At 44.3% G+C, this 19,407-nt stretch overlaps 1 protein-coding gene across 1 annotated transcript in view; it reads right to left on the bottom strand.

The window, feature by feature from the left end:
• LOC145415664 (cytosolic carboxypeptidase 1-like) overlaps positions 1-16,668 on the bottom strand; it is a 176,106-nt gene extending 159,438 nt beyond the window's left edge. The window contains exons 1-3 of the mRNA XM_080284879.1: positions 16,640-16,668; positions 11,373-11,460; positions 4,747-4,908 (exon numbers count right to left, since the gene is read on the bottom strand). Coding sequence (XP_080141005.1) covers positions 4,747-4,908; positions 11,373-11,460; positions 16,640-16,668 — 279 coding nt within the window. The remainder of the gene's footprint in view (positions 1-4,746; positions 4,909-11,372; positions 11,461-16,639) is intronic.
• Between the last annotated feature and the right edge of the window lie 2,739 nt (positions 16,669-19,407).

The following is a 19,407-nucleotide window of genomic DNA, read 5'->3' as shown; positions in this document are numbered from 1 at the left end:
TATCACAAACGCTGCACAAATTGGAATTACTTCCCACGCCCTTGCGGCAAACTGCCTATGGCCACTCTCCCTCGTCTCTGACAGTACCGCCACCAACTCTAGATATCATCACTTTTGTTTTATCTGCATTTACCCTTAAGCCCTTGTGCCCCATACAATATCTCTATTTCCTAAATCTTTCCTCCACCTCCCTTTCAACACCAAATTATCAGCATACAACATCTCCCACAGGAGTCCACTTCTGAAGTCACGTGAGGGGGCTTCAAGTACCACGATAAACAACATGGGACTCAAAACTGACCCCTGATGCACACCAACATTCACAGAAAACTCATCACTCAAATCTCTATTCACTCTGAGCTGGGTGTGAACATCCACATACATGGCTATAACCACCCTAACCAGCCACTCCTCCAAGCCAAGCTATCTCATTGCCCACTTCACCATCTCTCTAGGGACTATGTCTAAGGCCTTTTCCAAATCTATAAAAACAAAATACAGATGATTGATTATGTGTGTGTGGATGAAACGATGCGAAGATGTGTAATGGATGCAACAGCTTATAGAGGTTGGGGGAGTGGACTTTCTGACCACTACTTGGTGGTGGCCAGAATTAGGATTCAAGTAAGATGGAGGAATAGAAGAAGGGAAAGACGAGAGGAAGGAGTAGTTGCAAGGAGAGTGGAAAGGTTACAAGAGGAAGAGAAAAAGGCAGAGTATAAGAGAGAAGTGGAGGAACAATTGGGCAAATATGAATTGGAGCAGATGGGAGATGTGGAAGGTGTGTAGGATATTTACAGAAGAAATATGTGCAGCATGTGATGTGGTGTGTGGAAGGAAGAGAAGACGGAGGGGGGTGCAAGGAACAGCGTGGTGGACTGAAGAGGTGAGACAGGCTGTGGCACAAAAGAAGAAAGCATACAATGAATGGATGAGAAATAGGGGCGTGGAAGAAGTTGAGAGGTGGAAGAGAGAGTTATATGTAGAAAGAGAGCGAGATAATGCTGATTTTATGTGTACGGCGTGCCGGGGTGAGCAGGTGGAGATTGTCAGACGAGAAAGGATTGAACTTGCTGGTGAATCTCTTGAGTGTGTGGAAGAGTTTTGTTATTTGGGAGACATGTTGTGTGCTGGAGGTGGGGCTGGAGCTAGCTCTGTGGCTAGGGTGAGAAGTGGTTGGAAGAAGTTCAGGGAGCTCTTGCCTCTCCTGACATTGAGAGGGCTCTCCCTGCGTGCTAAGGGGTCTTTGTATGCAGCATGTGTTAGGAGTGTAATGCTGTATGGCAGTGAGACCTGGGCAGTGAAGGAGGAAGATATTCGCCGGCTCAGGCGTACAGAAATGACAATGATTAGGTGGATGTGCAGTGCGTCCCTGCATCCAAGGCCTGGAGGGGCTGGGTTTACAATGGAAGAGTTGAGAGGTAGGATGGGACTGGAGTGTATTGGTGTTGTGATGAGGAGAGGTAGATTGAGGTGGTTTGGACATGTGGAGAGGATGGGGGATGATAATTGGGTGAGGAGGGTGAGAAGTGTTAATACTGGGGGTGGGGTTATGAGGGGTAGACCGAGAAAGACATGGGACGAGGTCATTAAGTGTGACCTTAGGGTTAAGGGACTGAACAGGGAGGCTGCAATGGATCGTGCGGCGTGGAGAGCCGCCATTAGGTGACCAAGGCCGACACATGCAAGCATGTTGGAGCCTTTAAAAAACGAAAACGAAAACGAAAACGAAAGAGAGAGGTGAAAAGATTAGTAGGAGAGAGTAAGAAGAGAGTGGATGAGGAATTTGGAAGGAATTTGAGCGTAAAGTGGAGGGACTGTAAGAAAATGTTCTGGAAAGAGGTGAGAAGAGTAAGACAGGGTGGAAGTGAAGTTAGCAAGGGAGTGAAAGACAAAAATGGTAGATTACTAGTGGAGAAGGGAGAAAAAGTGAGCAGATGGAGGGAACACTTTAAGGAATTGTTGAACATAGGGGATGGAAGTAATGCGAGTATAAGTGGCTGGGAAATGGCTGGGAGAAGGAAGGAGGTGAGAAGACAGGAAGAAATCAGTAGGACAGAAGTTGTGGAAGCAATGAAGAAAGTTAAATCGGGGAAAGCCCCAGGAACTGATGGAGTGTGTGGTGAAATACTAAAGCACAGGGGAGAGATAGTAATACAATGGACGTGGAAGATGTGCAGATTGGCCTGGGAGGAAGGTAGAGTCCCGGAGGATTGGAAGTCAGGTATAATTGTTCCCTTGTACAAAGGAAAAGGGGAAAAAGAAGTGTGTGGTAATCATAGGGGCATTTGTCTTCTCAGTATAATAGGAAAAGTGTATGGTAGGATACTTATTGACAGAGTTAGAGAAAGAACAGAGAAATTAGTTGGAGACGAACAGGGAGGCTTTAGGAAGGGAAGAGGTTGTGTAGATCAGATATTCATTCTTAGTTTCTAGAGAAGGGAAAGAAGTTGTATGCGGCTTTCATGGATTTGGAGAAAGCATGTGACAGGGTGGATAGACAAGGATTGTGGAAAGTATTAAGAATATATGGAGTAGATGGGAAGTTGCTGAATGCTGTGCAGAGTATGTATGAGGGTGCTAAGGCTGCAATGCCTGTGGATAGTGAACTGAATGAGTTTTTCTATTTGAGGGTTGGGTTGAAACAGGGATGTGTCATGTCTCCATGGTTGTTCAATCTGTATATGGATGGGGTTATAAAAGAGATACAAGGTAGGACAGTGGATGTTGGAGTGGCCCTAATGACAGAGGGGAGTGTTTGGAAACTCCCTGTACTGCTCTTTGCAGATGATACTGTGTTGTTATGTGAAAATGAAGGGGAGCTGCAAGGCTTGGTTCATGAGTTTGGGAGAATGTGGAGGAAACGGAATATAAAGGTGAAAGTAGGGAAGAGTAAAGTTATGGTCTTCAAGAGAGGTGAAGTCAGTGAATGTACCATGAGGCTGGATGATGAGAAAATGGAAAATGTGAGTCCGTTTAAGTACTTGGGTAGTGTGATGAGTAAGGATGGAAGTCTGAAGGTTGAAGTGCTTGAAAGGGTACAACGAGGAAGAAAGGTTGCTGGTTCTTTGAAGACAGCAATAAGAAACAGGGAAGTGAGCATGCAAGTGAAAAAGTTATTACATGACTGTATTGTGATACCAACTCTAACATATGGAAGTGAAGCTTGGACGTTGTTGGAGGGACACAAGCCAAGAGTGAGAGCAGTGGAAATGAGTTATTTGAGAGGAGCATGTGGAGTCACATGGAGAGACAGACTGACAATTGAGGATGTGTAGAAGAGTTGTGGTGTGGATGTGGATGTGATAGGAGGCATTAGGAGAAAGACACTGAGGTGGTTTGGCCATGTGGAGAGGATGGAGAGTGAGAGACTGATGAGGAGAGTGTATGTGAGTGAGGTGGAGAGGGAGAGAGGGAGGGGAAGGTCAAGGATGAGATGGAGGGATGGAGTGGAGAGGTATATGAGAGAGGGGAGTGTGAACTGGGAGGAGGGCAGTGAAATGGCGGGGGACAGGGTGATGTGGAGGCGATTTGTTTGTGGCCACCCCGTATAAGGGATTAAGGCATCTGGCAACAGATAGACAGATAGAATATTTTGAGTTGCTGCACACACTCCTCGCTTCCTATAGCTCTAACATCCCTCACTAATCTATCAGCCCTCCTGACCAGAAAATGATCCATCTGACTGCTATTTCCCCCTGACTCGTTCGTAATTAACCTACTCTCTCTTTTCCTAAAATGCGTGTTGCACACAATCACGTTCGTTGCCTCCCCAAACTTGAGTATCCTTTCCCCTTCCGCATTCCTTAAACCATATGCAAAACCCCCACGTACTCCTTCATAACCTTGAGGTGCTTGACCTACATGACCATTTAAGTCCCTTTCCCAAACCACTATCTCATCATTCCCCATATCAACTACTGTACTAAATGTATTAAATCCCAAAATCTATCCTTCTCTACCTCATCCAAGCCTGCCTGTGGAGCATATGCTGATATAATTGCAGTCATCATTCCTCCAAACAAAAATTTTCACTACCAATATCCTATTGCTTACTCTCATAACATTCATAACATATTCCACCCATTTCTCCGCAACCAACACACCCACACCCCCATATTCGTCTGTCCCCCCTACCAAACAACTTACAGTATGTAGACTATTTTTTTATACTAAGGACTTAACTCCCACAAGTTAATGATGTATTAGTCTATTCCTGATATCTCCTAGAAATTGTTTTAAACACAGCAGAGCCCCCTGGTAGTGACAGTTTTTAAACATCATATCTAACCCCACCAGCTTTACAAGTCTCTCCTAAGCTGAATAAAGTCATCTGGAGATATTAAGAATAAATTTTTAAAATGTCGCAAAAATTCAAGGGATAACTCCGGTGGTGTACAGTTGTGAAGTATGATGACAAATATCATAAAATAAACAACACATACCACAAAGTATGATAATACACACCATAAAGTAAGACAATTTGCACCATAAACGGTCACTCTGAATGGCTTTGTTGATTTCATAGCACCAATTCTTTAGTGATTTATTATGCAAATTACCTCTCAGTATCCTCTTTTATGTTATTCATAGAAATTACAGTACAACAATATTAAAAGATATATTATTTAAAATATGGTACAAAAGACTGTTAAGGTGTAATATGCAAAATAAAATGCTAAGAAACAGAGGCCATGAAGCCTCCTACGACACTTGAAATATGGCTTAACATGAGACACCACGTACCATAAAGTCAGGGTGGTCTGATTGGTCCCTGTCAGGTGGCCACCATGATAAGACACGTGAGCAGCCGTACATGAACACATTCTTCTGGCGTGAGTGACCATGAAGGTCACAGAAGACACGCACACGGGCACCAGCCACACTCACTAGGTACTCCAGTAGTGACTGTAGAGGGGATAAGGAGACATTAATGCTTGAATGATTAACCCCTTGAACCACAATACAGTACTGTACATATTTCACTGGTTTATTTTTGTTGCTTTGAAAAATTTCAAAGGATCTCAGATATTCAAGGGGTTAATGAAGGCTACAACTAACCTCTCTACTGTGAAAATTCTCTTCGAGGCTAAGTAAAATAATCTGATAATAGCAAGAATTGTATGTCCTTTGGGTGGAACAGTTCAGGGACTATACTGATGACTACATAAATGTGGATGCTACGCTGCTGTACAGGGGAAAATATCAAACCGCAACATATTAAGGTTGAAAAGTCAGGATGAAATCAAACTATCTAGCTATCATTCAAAACTTTATTGCCCATCAGAAGCACTGGGGCCAAGGTCTAGGCTAATTACAATACTTCATACAGGCACGAGGTGCTACCCCAAAGTTCCAGAAATTTGAAAGCAGGGCAAAAACTGCCTGTCGTACGGTGTGTGGATGCTAAGTAGCACTGCACACACCCTTTGCTTCTTGGTGTGTCAAGCAGCGTTGTGCAGGGTGAATGCATTTGCCGCATGTGTGTGTTTTTATCATTGTGTTTGGGTTAGTATGTGAATTTCATATCTATCTATCTATTGCCTGACACTTTAATCCCATAAAGGGTGGCCACAAACAAATAACTTCCATGTCGCCCTGTCCCCGCCATTTCAATGCCCTGCTCCCAGCTCACACCCCCCTCTCTCATATACCTTTCCACTCCATCCCTCCATCTCATCCTTGGCCTCCCCCTCCCACTCCCCCCCTCCTCCTCACTCACATACACTCTCCTCATCAGTCTCTCACTGTCCATCCTCTCCACATGGCCAAACCACCTCAGTGTGTTTCTCCTAATGCTTCCCATCACATCCACATCAACACCACAATGCTCCTTCACTTCCTCATTTGTCAGTCTGTCTCTCCATGTAACTCCACATGCTCCTCTCACATAACTCATTTCCAACGCTCATACGCTTGACTTCTGTCCCTCAAGCAACGTCCAAGCTTCACATCCATATGTCAGAGTTGGTATCACAATACGGTACTGTCATGCAGTAACTTTTGCACTTCCATGCTCACATCCCTGTTTCTTATCACTGGTTTCAAGGAATCAGGAACCTTTCTTCCTTGCTGCAACCTTTCAAGTACTCCACCCTCTAAACTAAACTTCCATCCTTACTCATCACAATCCTCAAGTACTTAAACACACTCACATTTTCCATTTCCTCCTCATCCAGCCTCACCGTACATTCACTGACTTCACTTCTCTCGAAGACCATAACTTTACTCTTTCCTACATTCACCTTTAGATTCCGTTACACACTCTCCCAAACTCATCCGCCATGCCTTGCAGCTCCCCTTTGTCTTCACTTAACAACAAAGAATCATCTGCAAATGACAGTACAGTGAGTTTCTAAACACTGCCCTCTGTCATTAGGGCTGCTCCAACATCCACCGTCCTACCTTGTATTTCTTTTATAACCCCATCCATATACAGACTGAACAACCATGGAGACATGACACATCTCTGTTTCAATCCAACCTTCAAATAGAAAAATTCACTCAGTTCACTATCCACACACATCACAGTCTTAGCACCCTCACACATACTCTTCACAGCATTCAACAACTTCCCATCTACTCCATATATTCTTAATACTTTCCACAATCCATGTCTATCCACCCTGTCATATGTTTTCTCCACATCCTTGAAGGCCACATACAACTTCTTTCCCTTCTCTAGAAACTTTTCCACTAAAGATCTAAGAATGAATATCTGATCTACACAATCTCTTCCCTTCCTAAAACCTCCCTGTTCTTCTCCAACTAATTCCTCTGTTATTTCCCTAACTCTGTCAATAAGTATCCTACTTCCAATTACACTAAGAAGACAAATGCCTCTATGATTACCACACACTTCTTTTTCCTCTTTTCCTTTGTACTGAGGAATAATAATACCTGACTTCCTATCCTCCAGGACTCTAACTTCCTCCCAGGCCAATTTGCACATCGTCCACTGTTTCACCACACACTCCATCAATTCCTGGGGCTTTCCTCATTTTGACTTTGTTCATTGCTTCCACACTTCCATCCTACTGATTTCTTCCTCTCTTCTCACATCCATCCATCTCCCAGCCATTACCCAGCCACTTATACTCGCATTACTTTCATTCTTTATGTTCAACAATTCCTTAAAGTGTTTTCACCATCTGCTCACTTTTTCTCCCTTCTCCATTAGTAATCTACCATTTTTATCTTTCGTTCCTAGACTAACTTCTTTGACAACCTGTCTAACTCTCTTTACCTCTTCCCAGAACATTTTCTTACCTTCGCTCCACTTTACACTCAAATTTCATCCTAATTCCTTCCCAAACTGTGAATTTTGTGATCTCAAAAATGGAAGACAGGAAAGAGCAATGTGTGTATCAAGTTTTGTGTGAAACTTGGGAAGAATGCAGCAGAAACTCATAAAATGTTAAAACAAGCATTTGGTTACAATGCTTTGGGGATTACACAAACCTACAACTGGTTTAAGTGTTTAGAAACAGACGAATGTCAACAAATTTCTCAACGTTCACCACCACCTTTGGCTCTCCTCTCCTTTCACTTATCCATCTGGTGAACAAGCCTTCATCTTTTCTATCCTTAATGACCTAGCGCTGCTTGTACAGCACCCATCCCGTATCCCTGACCACACTCGAGAGAGCTCCAACATACTTGACCTCTTCCTTACACCTAATCCTTCTGCATACACTGTTAATCTTTTCTCTCCGTTGAGCTCCTCCTATCATAACCTTGTTACCTTAACCTGTCCTATCACTCCAGTACGGCTTGTGGACCCTCCAAAGAAATGTCGTCCGTGGCACTTTGGAGTTGCAGATTGGGAGGCCATCAAGCAGTACTTCTTTGATTTTCCCTGGAATGACTATTGCTTCCATAGCCAGGAGCCATCTGAGTGTGCCTTGTGCATTACGGAGGCTATTCTCTCGGGCATGGAAGCATACATTCCTTTCTCATATCCTCTGGCTAATGCAAGAAAGCCTTGGTTTAATCACGCTTGTTCTAATGCTGTCCCCAGCAATGAGAGGGCCTGTACAAGGTACCGGAGCCAACCCACCCCTGAATCACATTTTTTTATATTTCTGCCCAGAATCGTGCTAAGTCTGTTCTTCAGTCTGCAAAAAATAATTTCATCCGTACTAAATGCTCTCAATTCTCCAACTTGAATTCTTCCCGGTCCTTCTGGCACCTTGCCAAAAACCTTTCTGACAACTTTACCTCATCATCCTTCCCTCCTCTTTTCTACTCTGATGACTCTGTAGCTATTTCTTCTACTGATAAAGCAGATCTGTTTGCTCAGACTTTCTCCTCCAATTCCACCTTAGATGATTCCGGTGCTGTTCCTCCATCAGTTCCCCCCCTCTGACTTCCTCATGGCTGACATTAAAATTTCTTTAGCTGATGTACTTTCTGCCATCACTGGCCTCCATACTAACAAGGCATATGGGCATGATGGAGTCCCTCCTGTTGTCCTCAAGAACTGTGCTTCTGTGCATACACCCTGAATAGGTAAACTCTTTTGCCTTTGTCTGTCAACTTGTACCTTTCCTTCTTGCTGGAAGTTTGCTCTCATTCAGCCTGTCCCAAAGAAGGGTGACAATTCCCAACCATCTCACTATCGTCCAACTGCTTTAACATCCTGTGTCTCTCAACTTTTCAAGTCTATTCTTAACAGAAAAATTTTAAAGCATCTTTCCTGTCACAACCTTCTTTCTGATCGTCAGTATGGGTTCCGTCAAGGATGCTCCACTGGTGATCTTCTCACCTACCTTTCAGACTCCTGGTCATCCTCCTTTCGGGACTTTGGCGAATGTTTTGCCATTGCACTTGACATCTCAAAGGCTTTCGATCGAGTCTGGCATAAATCTTTAATCTCCAAACTGCCCTCTTACGGTTTCTATCTTTCTATCTGTGCCTTCATCTATAGCATCCTTTCTGATTGTTCTATAGCTGCTGTTGTAGACAACCATCATCATTCTCCTAGATCTATCAACAGTGGTGTTCCTCAGGGCTCTGTCCTATCGCCAACTCTCTTCCTTTTATTCATCAATGATCTTCTAAGCTGTACATCTAATCCTATCCACTTATACGCTGATGATTCCACCTTTCACCTTTCCATTTGGTTCTCGCAATGTCCATCTCAGCAGTTACTTCAACAAACAAGGGATGAGGCTATGGCACACCTAATGTCTGACTTGGCTCGTATCTCTGACTGGGGTAAAAATAATCTGGTTGTTTTTAATGCATCAAAGACTCAGTTTTTACACCTTTCAACCTGGCAAAATCTTACACAGGAATACCCACTAATGTTTAATAATATCTAGCTCAATCCTGCATCATCCTTGAACATGCTTGGGGTTTCATTCACCCCGGACTTATCTTGAAAAGATCATATTGCATCTCTTGTAAAATCTGCTTTGAAGAGATTAGTTGTGCTGAGCCGACTCCATGCCTTCTTTACCCCTGCAAAGTTGTTGACTTTATACACGTTCTTTTTTCGCCCTCATTTTAAATGTTGGGACCAACTGCCTAGCCCCGGGCTCCTACGCTCCTCATGGGGCAATGTAGGATTGGATGATGGATGGATGGATTTTTTTTGCCCCTGTGTAGAGTACAACTCTCACGTGTGGGGAGGCTTCCCACATACAGCTCTTCTCAATATGGTGGAGTCAAAGGCTATTTGTCTCATCAACTCTCCTCCTCTTACTGGCTCGCTTCAACCTCTGTCTCTTCGCCGCACTGTTGCATCTTTATCTCTTTTCTATCGCTACTTCAATGGTCACTGCTCCTCTGAACTGTCTGCTTGCATCCCTCCACCTCTACGACGGGCGTGTAGCACCCATCTAACAACAAACTCTCATCTCTTTTCTGTCCAACTCTCTAATGCAAGAGTTAACCGTTACTCCCGGTCCTTCATTTATGCAACAGGTCAACTCTGGAACTGTCTCCCTCTGTCTGTATTTCCTGCTTCCTATGATCTCCAGTCTTTCAAACGCAGTGTGTCCAGGCATCTCGAAATGAATGGATCTTGAATTTGGCTCTCTTTTGTATTGTTTTTGTTTTTTTCTTGGAAGGAATGCACCTGCAGGCTCAGCCTTTGGTTCCTTCTTCCTCACATAAAAAAAAAAAAAATGACAATGTATGTCCTGGTCGTCCTTCCACTAGTTCAGCTCCTGACAATGTGGCCAAAGTTCATGCAACCATCCTTGAACATCACAGGAGGACAATGCATGATGTTTGCGACATTGTTAGCCTATCGTAAGGAACTTGCAAACACATTATATCTGGTGACCATGACATGAGACAAATCATTGCCAAGTTTATCCTGAGGCTCATGACTGATGAGGAAAAGCAGCATTGCGTGGAGGTCTGCACGGAGCTCAAGGAAATGGCTAGAAATGACCCTAACTTCCTCTCAAGTGTCATTACTGGTGATGAAAGCTGGGTTTATGGGTACAACCCGGAAACCAAACAACAATCTTTGCAGTGGAAAAGCACAGCTTTGCCTTGACCAAAGAAGGTACGTCAGGTCAAGAGCAATGTGAAGTCAATGCTCATCATTTTCTCTGACATGGAGGGCATTGTTCATAAGGAATTCATTTCTCAAGGACAGACCGTCAATGCAGTCTTACTGTGACATTTTGAGACAGCACCGGAAGGACGTGAGGCAAAAACATCCAGACATGTGAAGCACAAATGGGTGCTTCACCACAACAATGCACCTGTGCATGCAGCCCTTGTTGTTCAGCAGTTTTTGGCATACATCTTGTCAGTTGTTCCCCACCTCCCTGTATTCACCAGATTTGGCCCCCTGTGATTTTTTCCTCCTTCTAAAAATGAAAATCCAGTTGAGAGTACTAAGATTTGACACCACTGAGGAGATCCAGGATGCATCACAGAAGGTCCTGAACAAGCTGATACTTAAGGACTTCCAGAATGCGTTACAATCGTGGGAAAAGTGCTGGGATTGATGCCTGAACGCCCAAGGAGACTACCCTGAAGGGGACGGTGGTGATTAGGACTTGAGATAAGTTTTTTTCCTTCTTTAGTCAAATTTCGGGAACTTTTGGGTAACACCTCCTATGAAAAGAGTGAGAAGGTGATTGCCCTGAATGTTACTGTGTGAGCAATAAACCCAACCAAAGGCCTTAACCCACTAAATCACCTTGTTTCCATTTGGTTACATGATTACCATCTAATGTAAATAGTTTCCTGGGATACAAGAAACTATGTGGCTTGTTACTCAATGTAAACTCACCTGAAATGGATGGAGGGTAACTGCACCTGCTAATATGTGATAACATCTTTATGATATGACTGACCTGATCCTAGCTTGAAAGAAGGAAGGTGATGGACAAAGTGATGCTGACCTTGGCTGAGTATATAGTGGGATGGAGTGTTGGGTTGGGCGCTCGCCACCGTCGATTCAAATCCTCATCTGTCAGGCCACACCGCTGGCTGCAAGGGAGAAACCAGAAAGTGTTACCTCCAAAATGAAGCACAGATACCAAGACTACAATACACAACTGTTGAATATATAATCCAGGTCTCTGTTTCAGCACACAGGCAGGGGTACAGACACCCTATAAGAGGTCCTGTGGTTGACCTGAGAATTGATCCCAGGACTTCTCAGTTATGGGATGAGTATGCTTCCACTTACATCATTGTCACCTCCAAAGGGATATTCAAAGCATGACTCAATATCAGCAGTGAAAGCTAAGACACTAAGGATGGATGAGAGGCCAGCAAAAGGGTAGTAGGGCAGGTACAGCAAACCGTACAGATATGCATACGCTAAAAACATATGCATTTTGATTCCTATTCCTGCAATATCCAATCTATCTATCTATCTATAGTCCGACGCCCTAATCCTGCAAAGGGTGGTTGCAGACAAAATGCCACCAAGTCGTTCTGTCACCCACCATTTGACTGCCCTCCCCCCAACTCACTCCTCCCTCCCTCATATACCTCTCCGCTCCATCCCTCCACCTCATCCTCAGTCTTCCCGTTCCTCACCCTCCATCCACTTCACCTACATACACCCTCTTAGTCAGTTTCTCATTCTCCATTCTCTCCACATGTCCAAACCACATCAGTGTATTTCTCCTAATTTTCTCAATCACATCCACATCCACCCCACAATGTATAGTTTAGGAATATGTGTGAGAGTTAATGAGAATATCAGGGCAAGAGAGGGAGTATGTCTGATGATAAGCATGAAGTGGAAGGAGAACATAAAAGAATATGGAACAGTGGGTGCAAGGACTGTATGGGTGAGGATGAAAGTAGATATACAAGGTTGGGTGATTGTATGTGTATGCACCAAGACAGGACCGAGTGGCAAGAGTGAAAGATGAGTTTTGGGTGAATGCAGAATGGACAAGTTTGAGAGGAACGAGAGTGTTTTTTTATTAGAGACATGAATGGCAAAGTTGGGAATGTACAAGTGGATGGAGTGGTTGGTCAGTGGGATGTGCCAGCCGAAGTAGATGGGAAAGGTAGTGCTTTGGTGGACATCTGTGCTAGTAAGGGGTTGGCAATAGCCAACACCTTCTTCCAGCATAAGATGATCCACAGGTATACATGGAGAGTCATGAGGAGGATGGACGGTGAATTGTTGAACGAAAGGCAATGATAGCTTATGTGTGTGTGGATGAGCAAATGAGAAGACAAGTGTTGGATGCAAGAGTATGGAGAGGGTGGGGGAATGGAATCTTGGACCTTCACTTAGTGATGGCCAAGGTAAGGCGGCAAAGAAAATGGGTGAAGAGACGAAGGGGAAGACAAGAGGGAACAGCTCCTGTGAAAAGAGTGGAGAAGTTGCAAGAGAGTGAGAAAATGACAGAGTATAAGATCATAGTAGAAGAAAGATTGGGAAGGTATGAGTTGGGGCAGATGGAAGGGGTGGAAGAAGTATGTTTTGGAAGGAGGTAAAGAAAGTAAGACACTGTGAAAGGGGAAATAGTAGGGAAGTGAAAGATGGGAATAACAGATTGTTGAGAGTAAGAAATTGTTTTGGAAGGAGGTAAAGAAAGTAAGACAGTGTGAAGGGAAATAGTAGGGAAGTGAAAGATGGGAATAATTGATTGTTGGTGGAGAAGAGACAGCAAATGAGGAGATGGAAGGAGCACTCTGAGGATCTGCTGAATGTAGAGAGTAAGAGCAGTGCCAGTATAAATGGTTGGGGAATGGCTGGGAGAAGAAGAGATGAGAGGAGGGAAGAAGAGATCAGTATGGTAGAAGTAGTTGACGTAATGAAGAAGATCAAGATGGGAAAAGCCCCAGGAACTGATGAAGTGTGTGATGAAATGCTGAAGTATGGGGGTGAGATTGTTGTGAAATGGATATGGAAGTTGTATAGATTGCCTTGGGAAGAAGGAAGGGTTCCAGAGGGCTGGAAATCAGGTATAATTATTCCTTTATACAAAGGAAAAGGGGAGCGAAAAGTATAAGGTAACCATAGGGGTATTAGCCTTCTTAGTGTGATTGGAAAAATATATGGCAGAATACTTACTGACAGGGTTAGGCATATAACAGAGGATCTAGTTGGAGAAGAACAAGGGGGATTTAGAAAGGGAAAAGGGTGTGTAGATCAGATATCTGTTATAAAACGTTTAGTGAAGTATCTAGAGAAGGGAATGAAAGTGTATGCTGCCTTCATGGACTTGGAGAAAGCATATAATTAACCCCTAAAACACGGCCATGGACAGCCGACCCCCCCCGTGTGGCGGGGTTGGATCGCGGTGAGTACCTGTAGGAAAATATTAGCCAAAAATCAGAGATTAACCCTAGAACATTATACTTGGTATGGCAGATAGTACTTATATTCAGCTTTCTCCAGAGACAGGTGTTGAGCCTTAGTGGACTACCCAAGGACTTGTGGAGACTTGCAAAGTTGGGTAACAAAACCTTCACTTTCACACCTCCAGCAACCTGGTTTCCCCTATACCACAGCCTCATTCTGTCACAGTAAACTTTATACTACATCGTACAGGTAGTTTGGAATCCGTATTTGTACAATAAGCACTCCCTAGTAAGGGTTTAGAAGGGGTTGAGGTCACAAAGCCCTTTTGCGGAGGGCTGGAAGGCACTGACTCGGAAGAGCTAGAACTCGCCATAATGTCACTTTGAAAGCCTGCAGTAAACTGACGCTAAACAGGGGAAAACTGCAGGAAAAAAAGCTAGTGTGACAACTGGGAAAACAAGCGTTTCCTATTAGCATAAACTGCTCGTGAGAGGAGAGCGCAGATTGACAGTTCTGAGCAGTCAGCACGCTGCCATATATCACAGCCAGGCTGGCCGGGCCGTGGGGGGGGGGGGAATGCGATACTTGGCAACAACGGAGGTCAGTAGTACAAAGGTCAAGTATGCTAATTGTAGCTAAAGGGTGGCAGTACTGATAGACAATACCAGCTGGAACATGCTTGCCCGCGTTTATTCAAAATTAACTAAAATTGCAAACGCGACGATCCACCGTTATGTCCTTTTTGGCGATCGTCGCAAAAGTGACGATCCGCGTTTAAGGAGTTAAAGAATATATGGAGTGGAGGGGAAATTGCTGAGTGCTGTGAAGAGTATGTACGAAGGAGCTAGGGCTACGGTGCGAATGGATGGTGAGCTGAGTGAGTTCTTTGAACTGAATGTGGGACTGAAACAGGGATGTGTTATGTCTCCATGGCTGTTTAATATATATTCATGGATAGGGTTGTAATGGAGGTGCAAGGTAGGGTGGTGGATGTGGGGGTGGCTCTAATGAATGAGGGTGAGATGTGGAAGATTCCGGTATTGTTGTTTAATGATGATACAGTATTATTGAGTGAAGATGAATGGGAGTTGCAAGGTTTGGTGAATGAATCTGGGACAGTGTGTAAGAAGAGAAATCTGAAAATTAATGTAAACATGAGTAAAGTTATGGTGTTTGAATGGAATGAAGTCACAGAATGCTCAGTGGGGTTGGATGGTGAGGACATGGAGAATGTGAGAGCATTCAAGTACTTGGGTAGTGTGATGAGTAAGGATGGAAGAATTGGGGATGAAGTGCTTGACAGGGTACAGCAGGGAAGGAAGGTTGTTGGTTCACTGAGAGTGGTAATAAGAAACAGAGAGGTGAGTATGGAAGTTAAGAAGTCACTGCATTGTGACCCCTACCCTGATGTATGGAAGCGAGGCATGGACCTTGCTAGAGGGGAACAAGTCAAGAGTGAGAGCAGTGGAACTGAGTTACCTGAGAGGAGGATGCTTTTTTTTTTTTCTTTTTTAATAACAGAACAGAGGAAGGAAAAACAAAAGAATAAAAAAATTCATACACCAGATTACTGGTATCCTCCATTCATAAAATATCTGTAACAGTTGGACTTGAACAGCTGTAGGTTGAAGTTTGGGGGGAAACAACTCTGGGGAAGCGAGTTCCAGAGAGATGCAATTCGTGGAGTAAAAGAATTCTGATAGGCAGAAGTTCTGCAATACGGTTGAGTGACATTCCAGTCATGAACGCTACCAAAGGTGTGGCTCAATTGGTAGAGAGGTGGCTTGCGGTTCTAACGGACCCAGGTTCAAAGCCCGACTGGGGCAGGGAACAGTTTAAGGATTTGAATTTCATTAAAATCAGGCTTTTCTGATCTACCAGAAGACCCGCCGACATGTCGTAAAAATACCCCCACTAGTACCAATACACCAGTCCTGCATGAGACAGCCCTAGCATGTATTCAATATGGACGGTAGGTGTTAGTGCCGAAGTGGTGACATGTAGAGGTATATGATATGTAGGAGGACTGCTGGGCCTTGACAGCAGGCTGTGAAGCCTATGTCCAGAGTCGGACACATATTTAAAAAAAAAAAAAAAAAAGATGACGGAGTAGCACGAGGGAAGGCAAGGAGAGGTGGCACAATGGATGCAACTTTGTCTGAGCATTTGCCATAAAAATATCTGTAAAATAATTCAAGGGAGGCAACATTCCTTCTTACTTGTAAGGAAGGTAGTTCATTTAAAATAGTGGGGTTATTAATAATTCCAACAGTTTTGTTCTGAATTTTGTCTAGTTGTTTTAGTGCAACCTCTCCACATCCATTCCACAAGGGTTAGCAATATTCCAGCTGAGAGCGCACATGACCCTTAAAAATTATAGCTAATTGCTCGTCAGTGAAGAAGTTCCGGACTATGTACAACAATCCAAGTTTCTTTGAGGTGGTTTTAGCAAGTGATCTAACATGAGAGGTCCAGCTGAGGGCAATGTTAAGTGAGACACCGAGAATTTCAATACTTTTGGAGATGGAAATATTAGTAGCACTGAAGATAATACGTGTATATGAATCTGTCTATTAGTTAATTGTATTTACAGTAAACCCTCATTAATTTGTACTTCAATAAATCGTAATTCGGGAGAAGTCACTGAGGCTATCATGGAAAAATGTACAAAAATCAACTCATAAAAAAAATCAACTCATAAGAATAGTTCGTATTAACCTGTTTATCTGTGGGAAAAGTGCGAGTTAGGCTTGTAAACAAACACCCAACTCACACCCATGACTCTGCAACACTCAGTTTGCTGCCATTCTTAGCTTGCAATGCGTGTCTCTCTGCTCACTAGTGCTTTTGATTAAGTTACACTATGTTTATTGTGCTAAAAGACCTACATACCCTGCCATCACGTCTTCTGACAGTAGCATGAGGCCCACTGTACCATCCGGGAGGAAGGGCATTAAACTGAAGAGCCTTACCCTGCAGGAGAAGCTGAAGGTGTTGGCTCAATGCAATGCTGGTGCTCTGACTTGTTCAATTTGTGCTTTGTTTGATATCAAATCCAGCACATTTTATGACATCAAGAGGAGTAAGGGCAAGATTCGTGCTTCTGCCCTTTCCCAGGACACCTATGGTGAGTCAAGGACTATGAAGAAGAGGATGCGCCCTGCCAAACACCTGACCCTGGACGACACTGTGTACAAGTGGTGCAAGTAGAAGCGTGCCGCTGGTGTGCCTGTCTGCGGCATGGACATCCAGAACGCTGCATCAAGGCTGGCCAACTACCTTAAGTTGCCAGATTTCCTTGCCAGTCCTGGTTAGCTCTACAGGTTCGGGAGCCGCCACTGCCTTGCAGACCGGAAAGTGGTGGGGGAAAGTGCCAGAGCTGATGAGGATGCTGTGGAGCCATTCCGAAAGCGCTTGCATGAGATCATCATTTCATCGAGCCTCCTCCTCTCGCAGGTGTACAACGCCAACGAGACAGGCCTGTTTTGGAAAGCCATGCCTTCCTACACCTAGATCAAGAAGGAAGGTTACGTCCCTGGGTGCAAGATGGCGAAGGACCGCATCTCTGTGCTGTGCTGCGCCAATACTAACGGTACCCACAGGCTGAAGCCGATGGTGGTTGGCAAGTCCAGGAAGCCGAGGGCCATTGCCAAGATCATGGACAAATTCCCGGTAATCTACAAGCACAACAAAACCGCTTGGTTCACATGGGGTATTTCTAGGAGTGGTTCCACAAACACTTTGTGCCTGCTGTCATAAAACTTCAGGAAAAAATGGGCATTCTAGCCAAGGAAATAAAGGCCATCCTCCTCCTCGACAATGTCCCAGCACAGAGGAGTTGGTTGGTAGCGCATGGGGGAAGAATTAAGGTGATGTTCATGCACCCGAACACCAGCTCCCTAATTCAGCCTATGGACCAGGGAGTGATCGACGCCACCAAGCATCACTACCGCAAAAAGCAGCTGGGGAAGTGCCTGGTAGTGCCTGATACCGAACAGGGTGAGAGGAAGATACAAGGGGGCCTCAGTCACTAGAAATTTCAAGGCCTATAACTTAAGAAATGCACTGTTCAACTGGGCTGAGGCTTGGAAGGAACTGGATGCCTCCACTCTGTCCAATGCATGGAACAAACTACTGAAGAGGACTGATGTGGAGGTGAACTTCACAGGATTCAACACAGAGGACTTTGTGAAGACAGCCCATGGTAGTGGTGAGCATGACGTCACTGAGGAGGACATTACAGACTGGCTCAAAAGTGACGCTCATGACCAGGGATATCACCGTCACAGTGAGGCTGAAATTGCTGAGGAGGCTGCTGCTCCTGCTGCAGAAGGGGATGATGAGGAAGACGGCAGATTTTCATTATCTTCTGGACAAGACTATGGTATGTATGGTGCTGTACAGTGGTGTTCAAAACTTTTATCCAGTGGTGGGAGATATGAGGGCAATTGTGATACAGAGGCAGCAGATGGCTCTCAAACAGAAAAAAGTCAGTGACTTTTTAAGCCACCAGTTGCACCCAGGGAGCCTCAGCCATCCTGTAGCAGTGAGTTTTCAGGCAGCATTCCGGACTGCCTTGTTTCCTCAGACTTACCAGAGGACATTTTCCAGACTGACAGTGACAGTGATTAAGTGATAAGTTCGTAGTGTGTAAGGGTAGTGCTGACAGTGACAGTGAATAAGGTAGTGTAAGTGTACAGCACTGTTAGTTTAAGTCTAAATAATGTTCTGTAGGTTAAAATACAAATGTGGGCGATTGTGTGTGTGTATGCACCAACGCAAGATCGTGCTAGAAGAGTGAGAGAAGAGTTCTGGACAAATGTGGAAGTGTGCATGGAAAAGTTTGGAAGGAATGAGAGAGTGTTTTTGATTGGTGATATGAATGGTAAAGTTGGGAATGTGAAGGTGGATGGAATAGTTGGTGAGTGGGGTGTGCCTGCTGAGATAGATGAGAATGGGAGTGCGTTAGTGGACATTTGTGCTGGGAGGGGGTTGGTGATAGCCAATACCCTCTTCAGGCATAAAATGATCCACAGGTACACATGGCAAGTGATGAGAAGGGTGGGTGGTGAACTGAATGAAAGAAAGGCAATGATTGATTATGTGTGTGTGGATGAAAGGATGCGAAGATGTGTAAAGGATGCAAGAGTGTATAGAGGTTGGGGGAGTGGACTTTCTGACCACTACTTGGTGGTGGCCAGAATTAGAATGCAAGTAAGATGGAGGAATAGAAGAAAGGAAATACGAGAGGAAGGAGTAGTTGCAAGGAGAGTGGAAAGGTTACAAGAGGATGAGAAAAAGGCAGAGTATAAGAGAGAAGTGGAGGAACGATTGGGCAAATATGAATTGGAGCAGATGGGAGACGTGGAAGGTGTGTGTAAGATATTTACAGAAGAAATATGTGCAGCATGTGATGTGGTGTGTGGAAGGAAGAGAAGACGGAGGGGGGTGCAAGGAACAGCGTGGTGGACTGAAGAGGTGAAACAGGCTGTGGCACAAAAGAAGAAAGCATACAATGAATGGATGAGAAATAGGGGCGTGGAAGAAGTTGAGAGTCGGAAGAGAGAGTTATATGTGGAAAGAAAGAAAGAGGTGAAAAGCTTAGTAAGAGAGAGTAAGAAGAGAGTGGATGAGGAATTTGGAAGGAATTTGAGTGTAAA

This window comes from Coenobita brevimanus, chromosome 103 (assembly GCF_032717465.1).
Source record: "Coenobita brevimanus isolate Jiangsu-jjx chromosome 103, ASM3271746v2, whole genome shotgun sequence".
Classification (NCBI taxonomy): Eukaryota; Metazoa; Arthropoda; class Malacostraca; order Decapoda; family Coenobitidae; genus Coenobita; species Coenobita brevimanus.
This window is presented reverse-complemented; position numbering and strand designations above follow the sequence as displayed.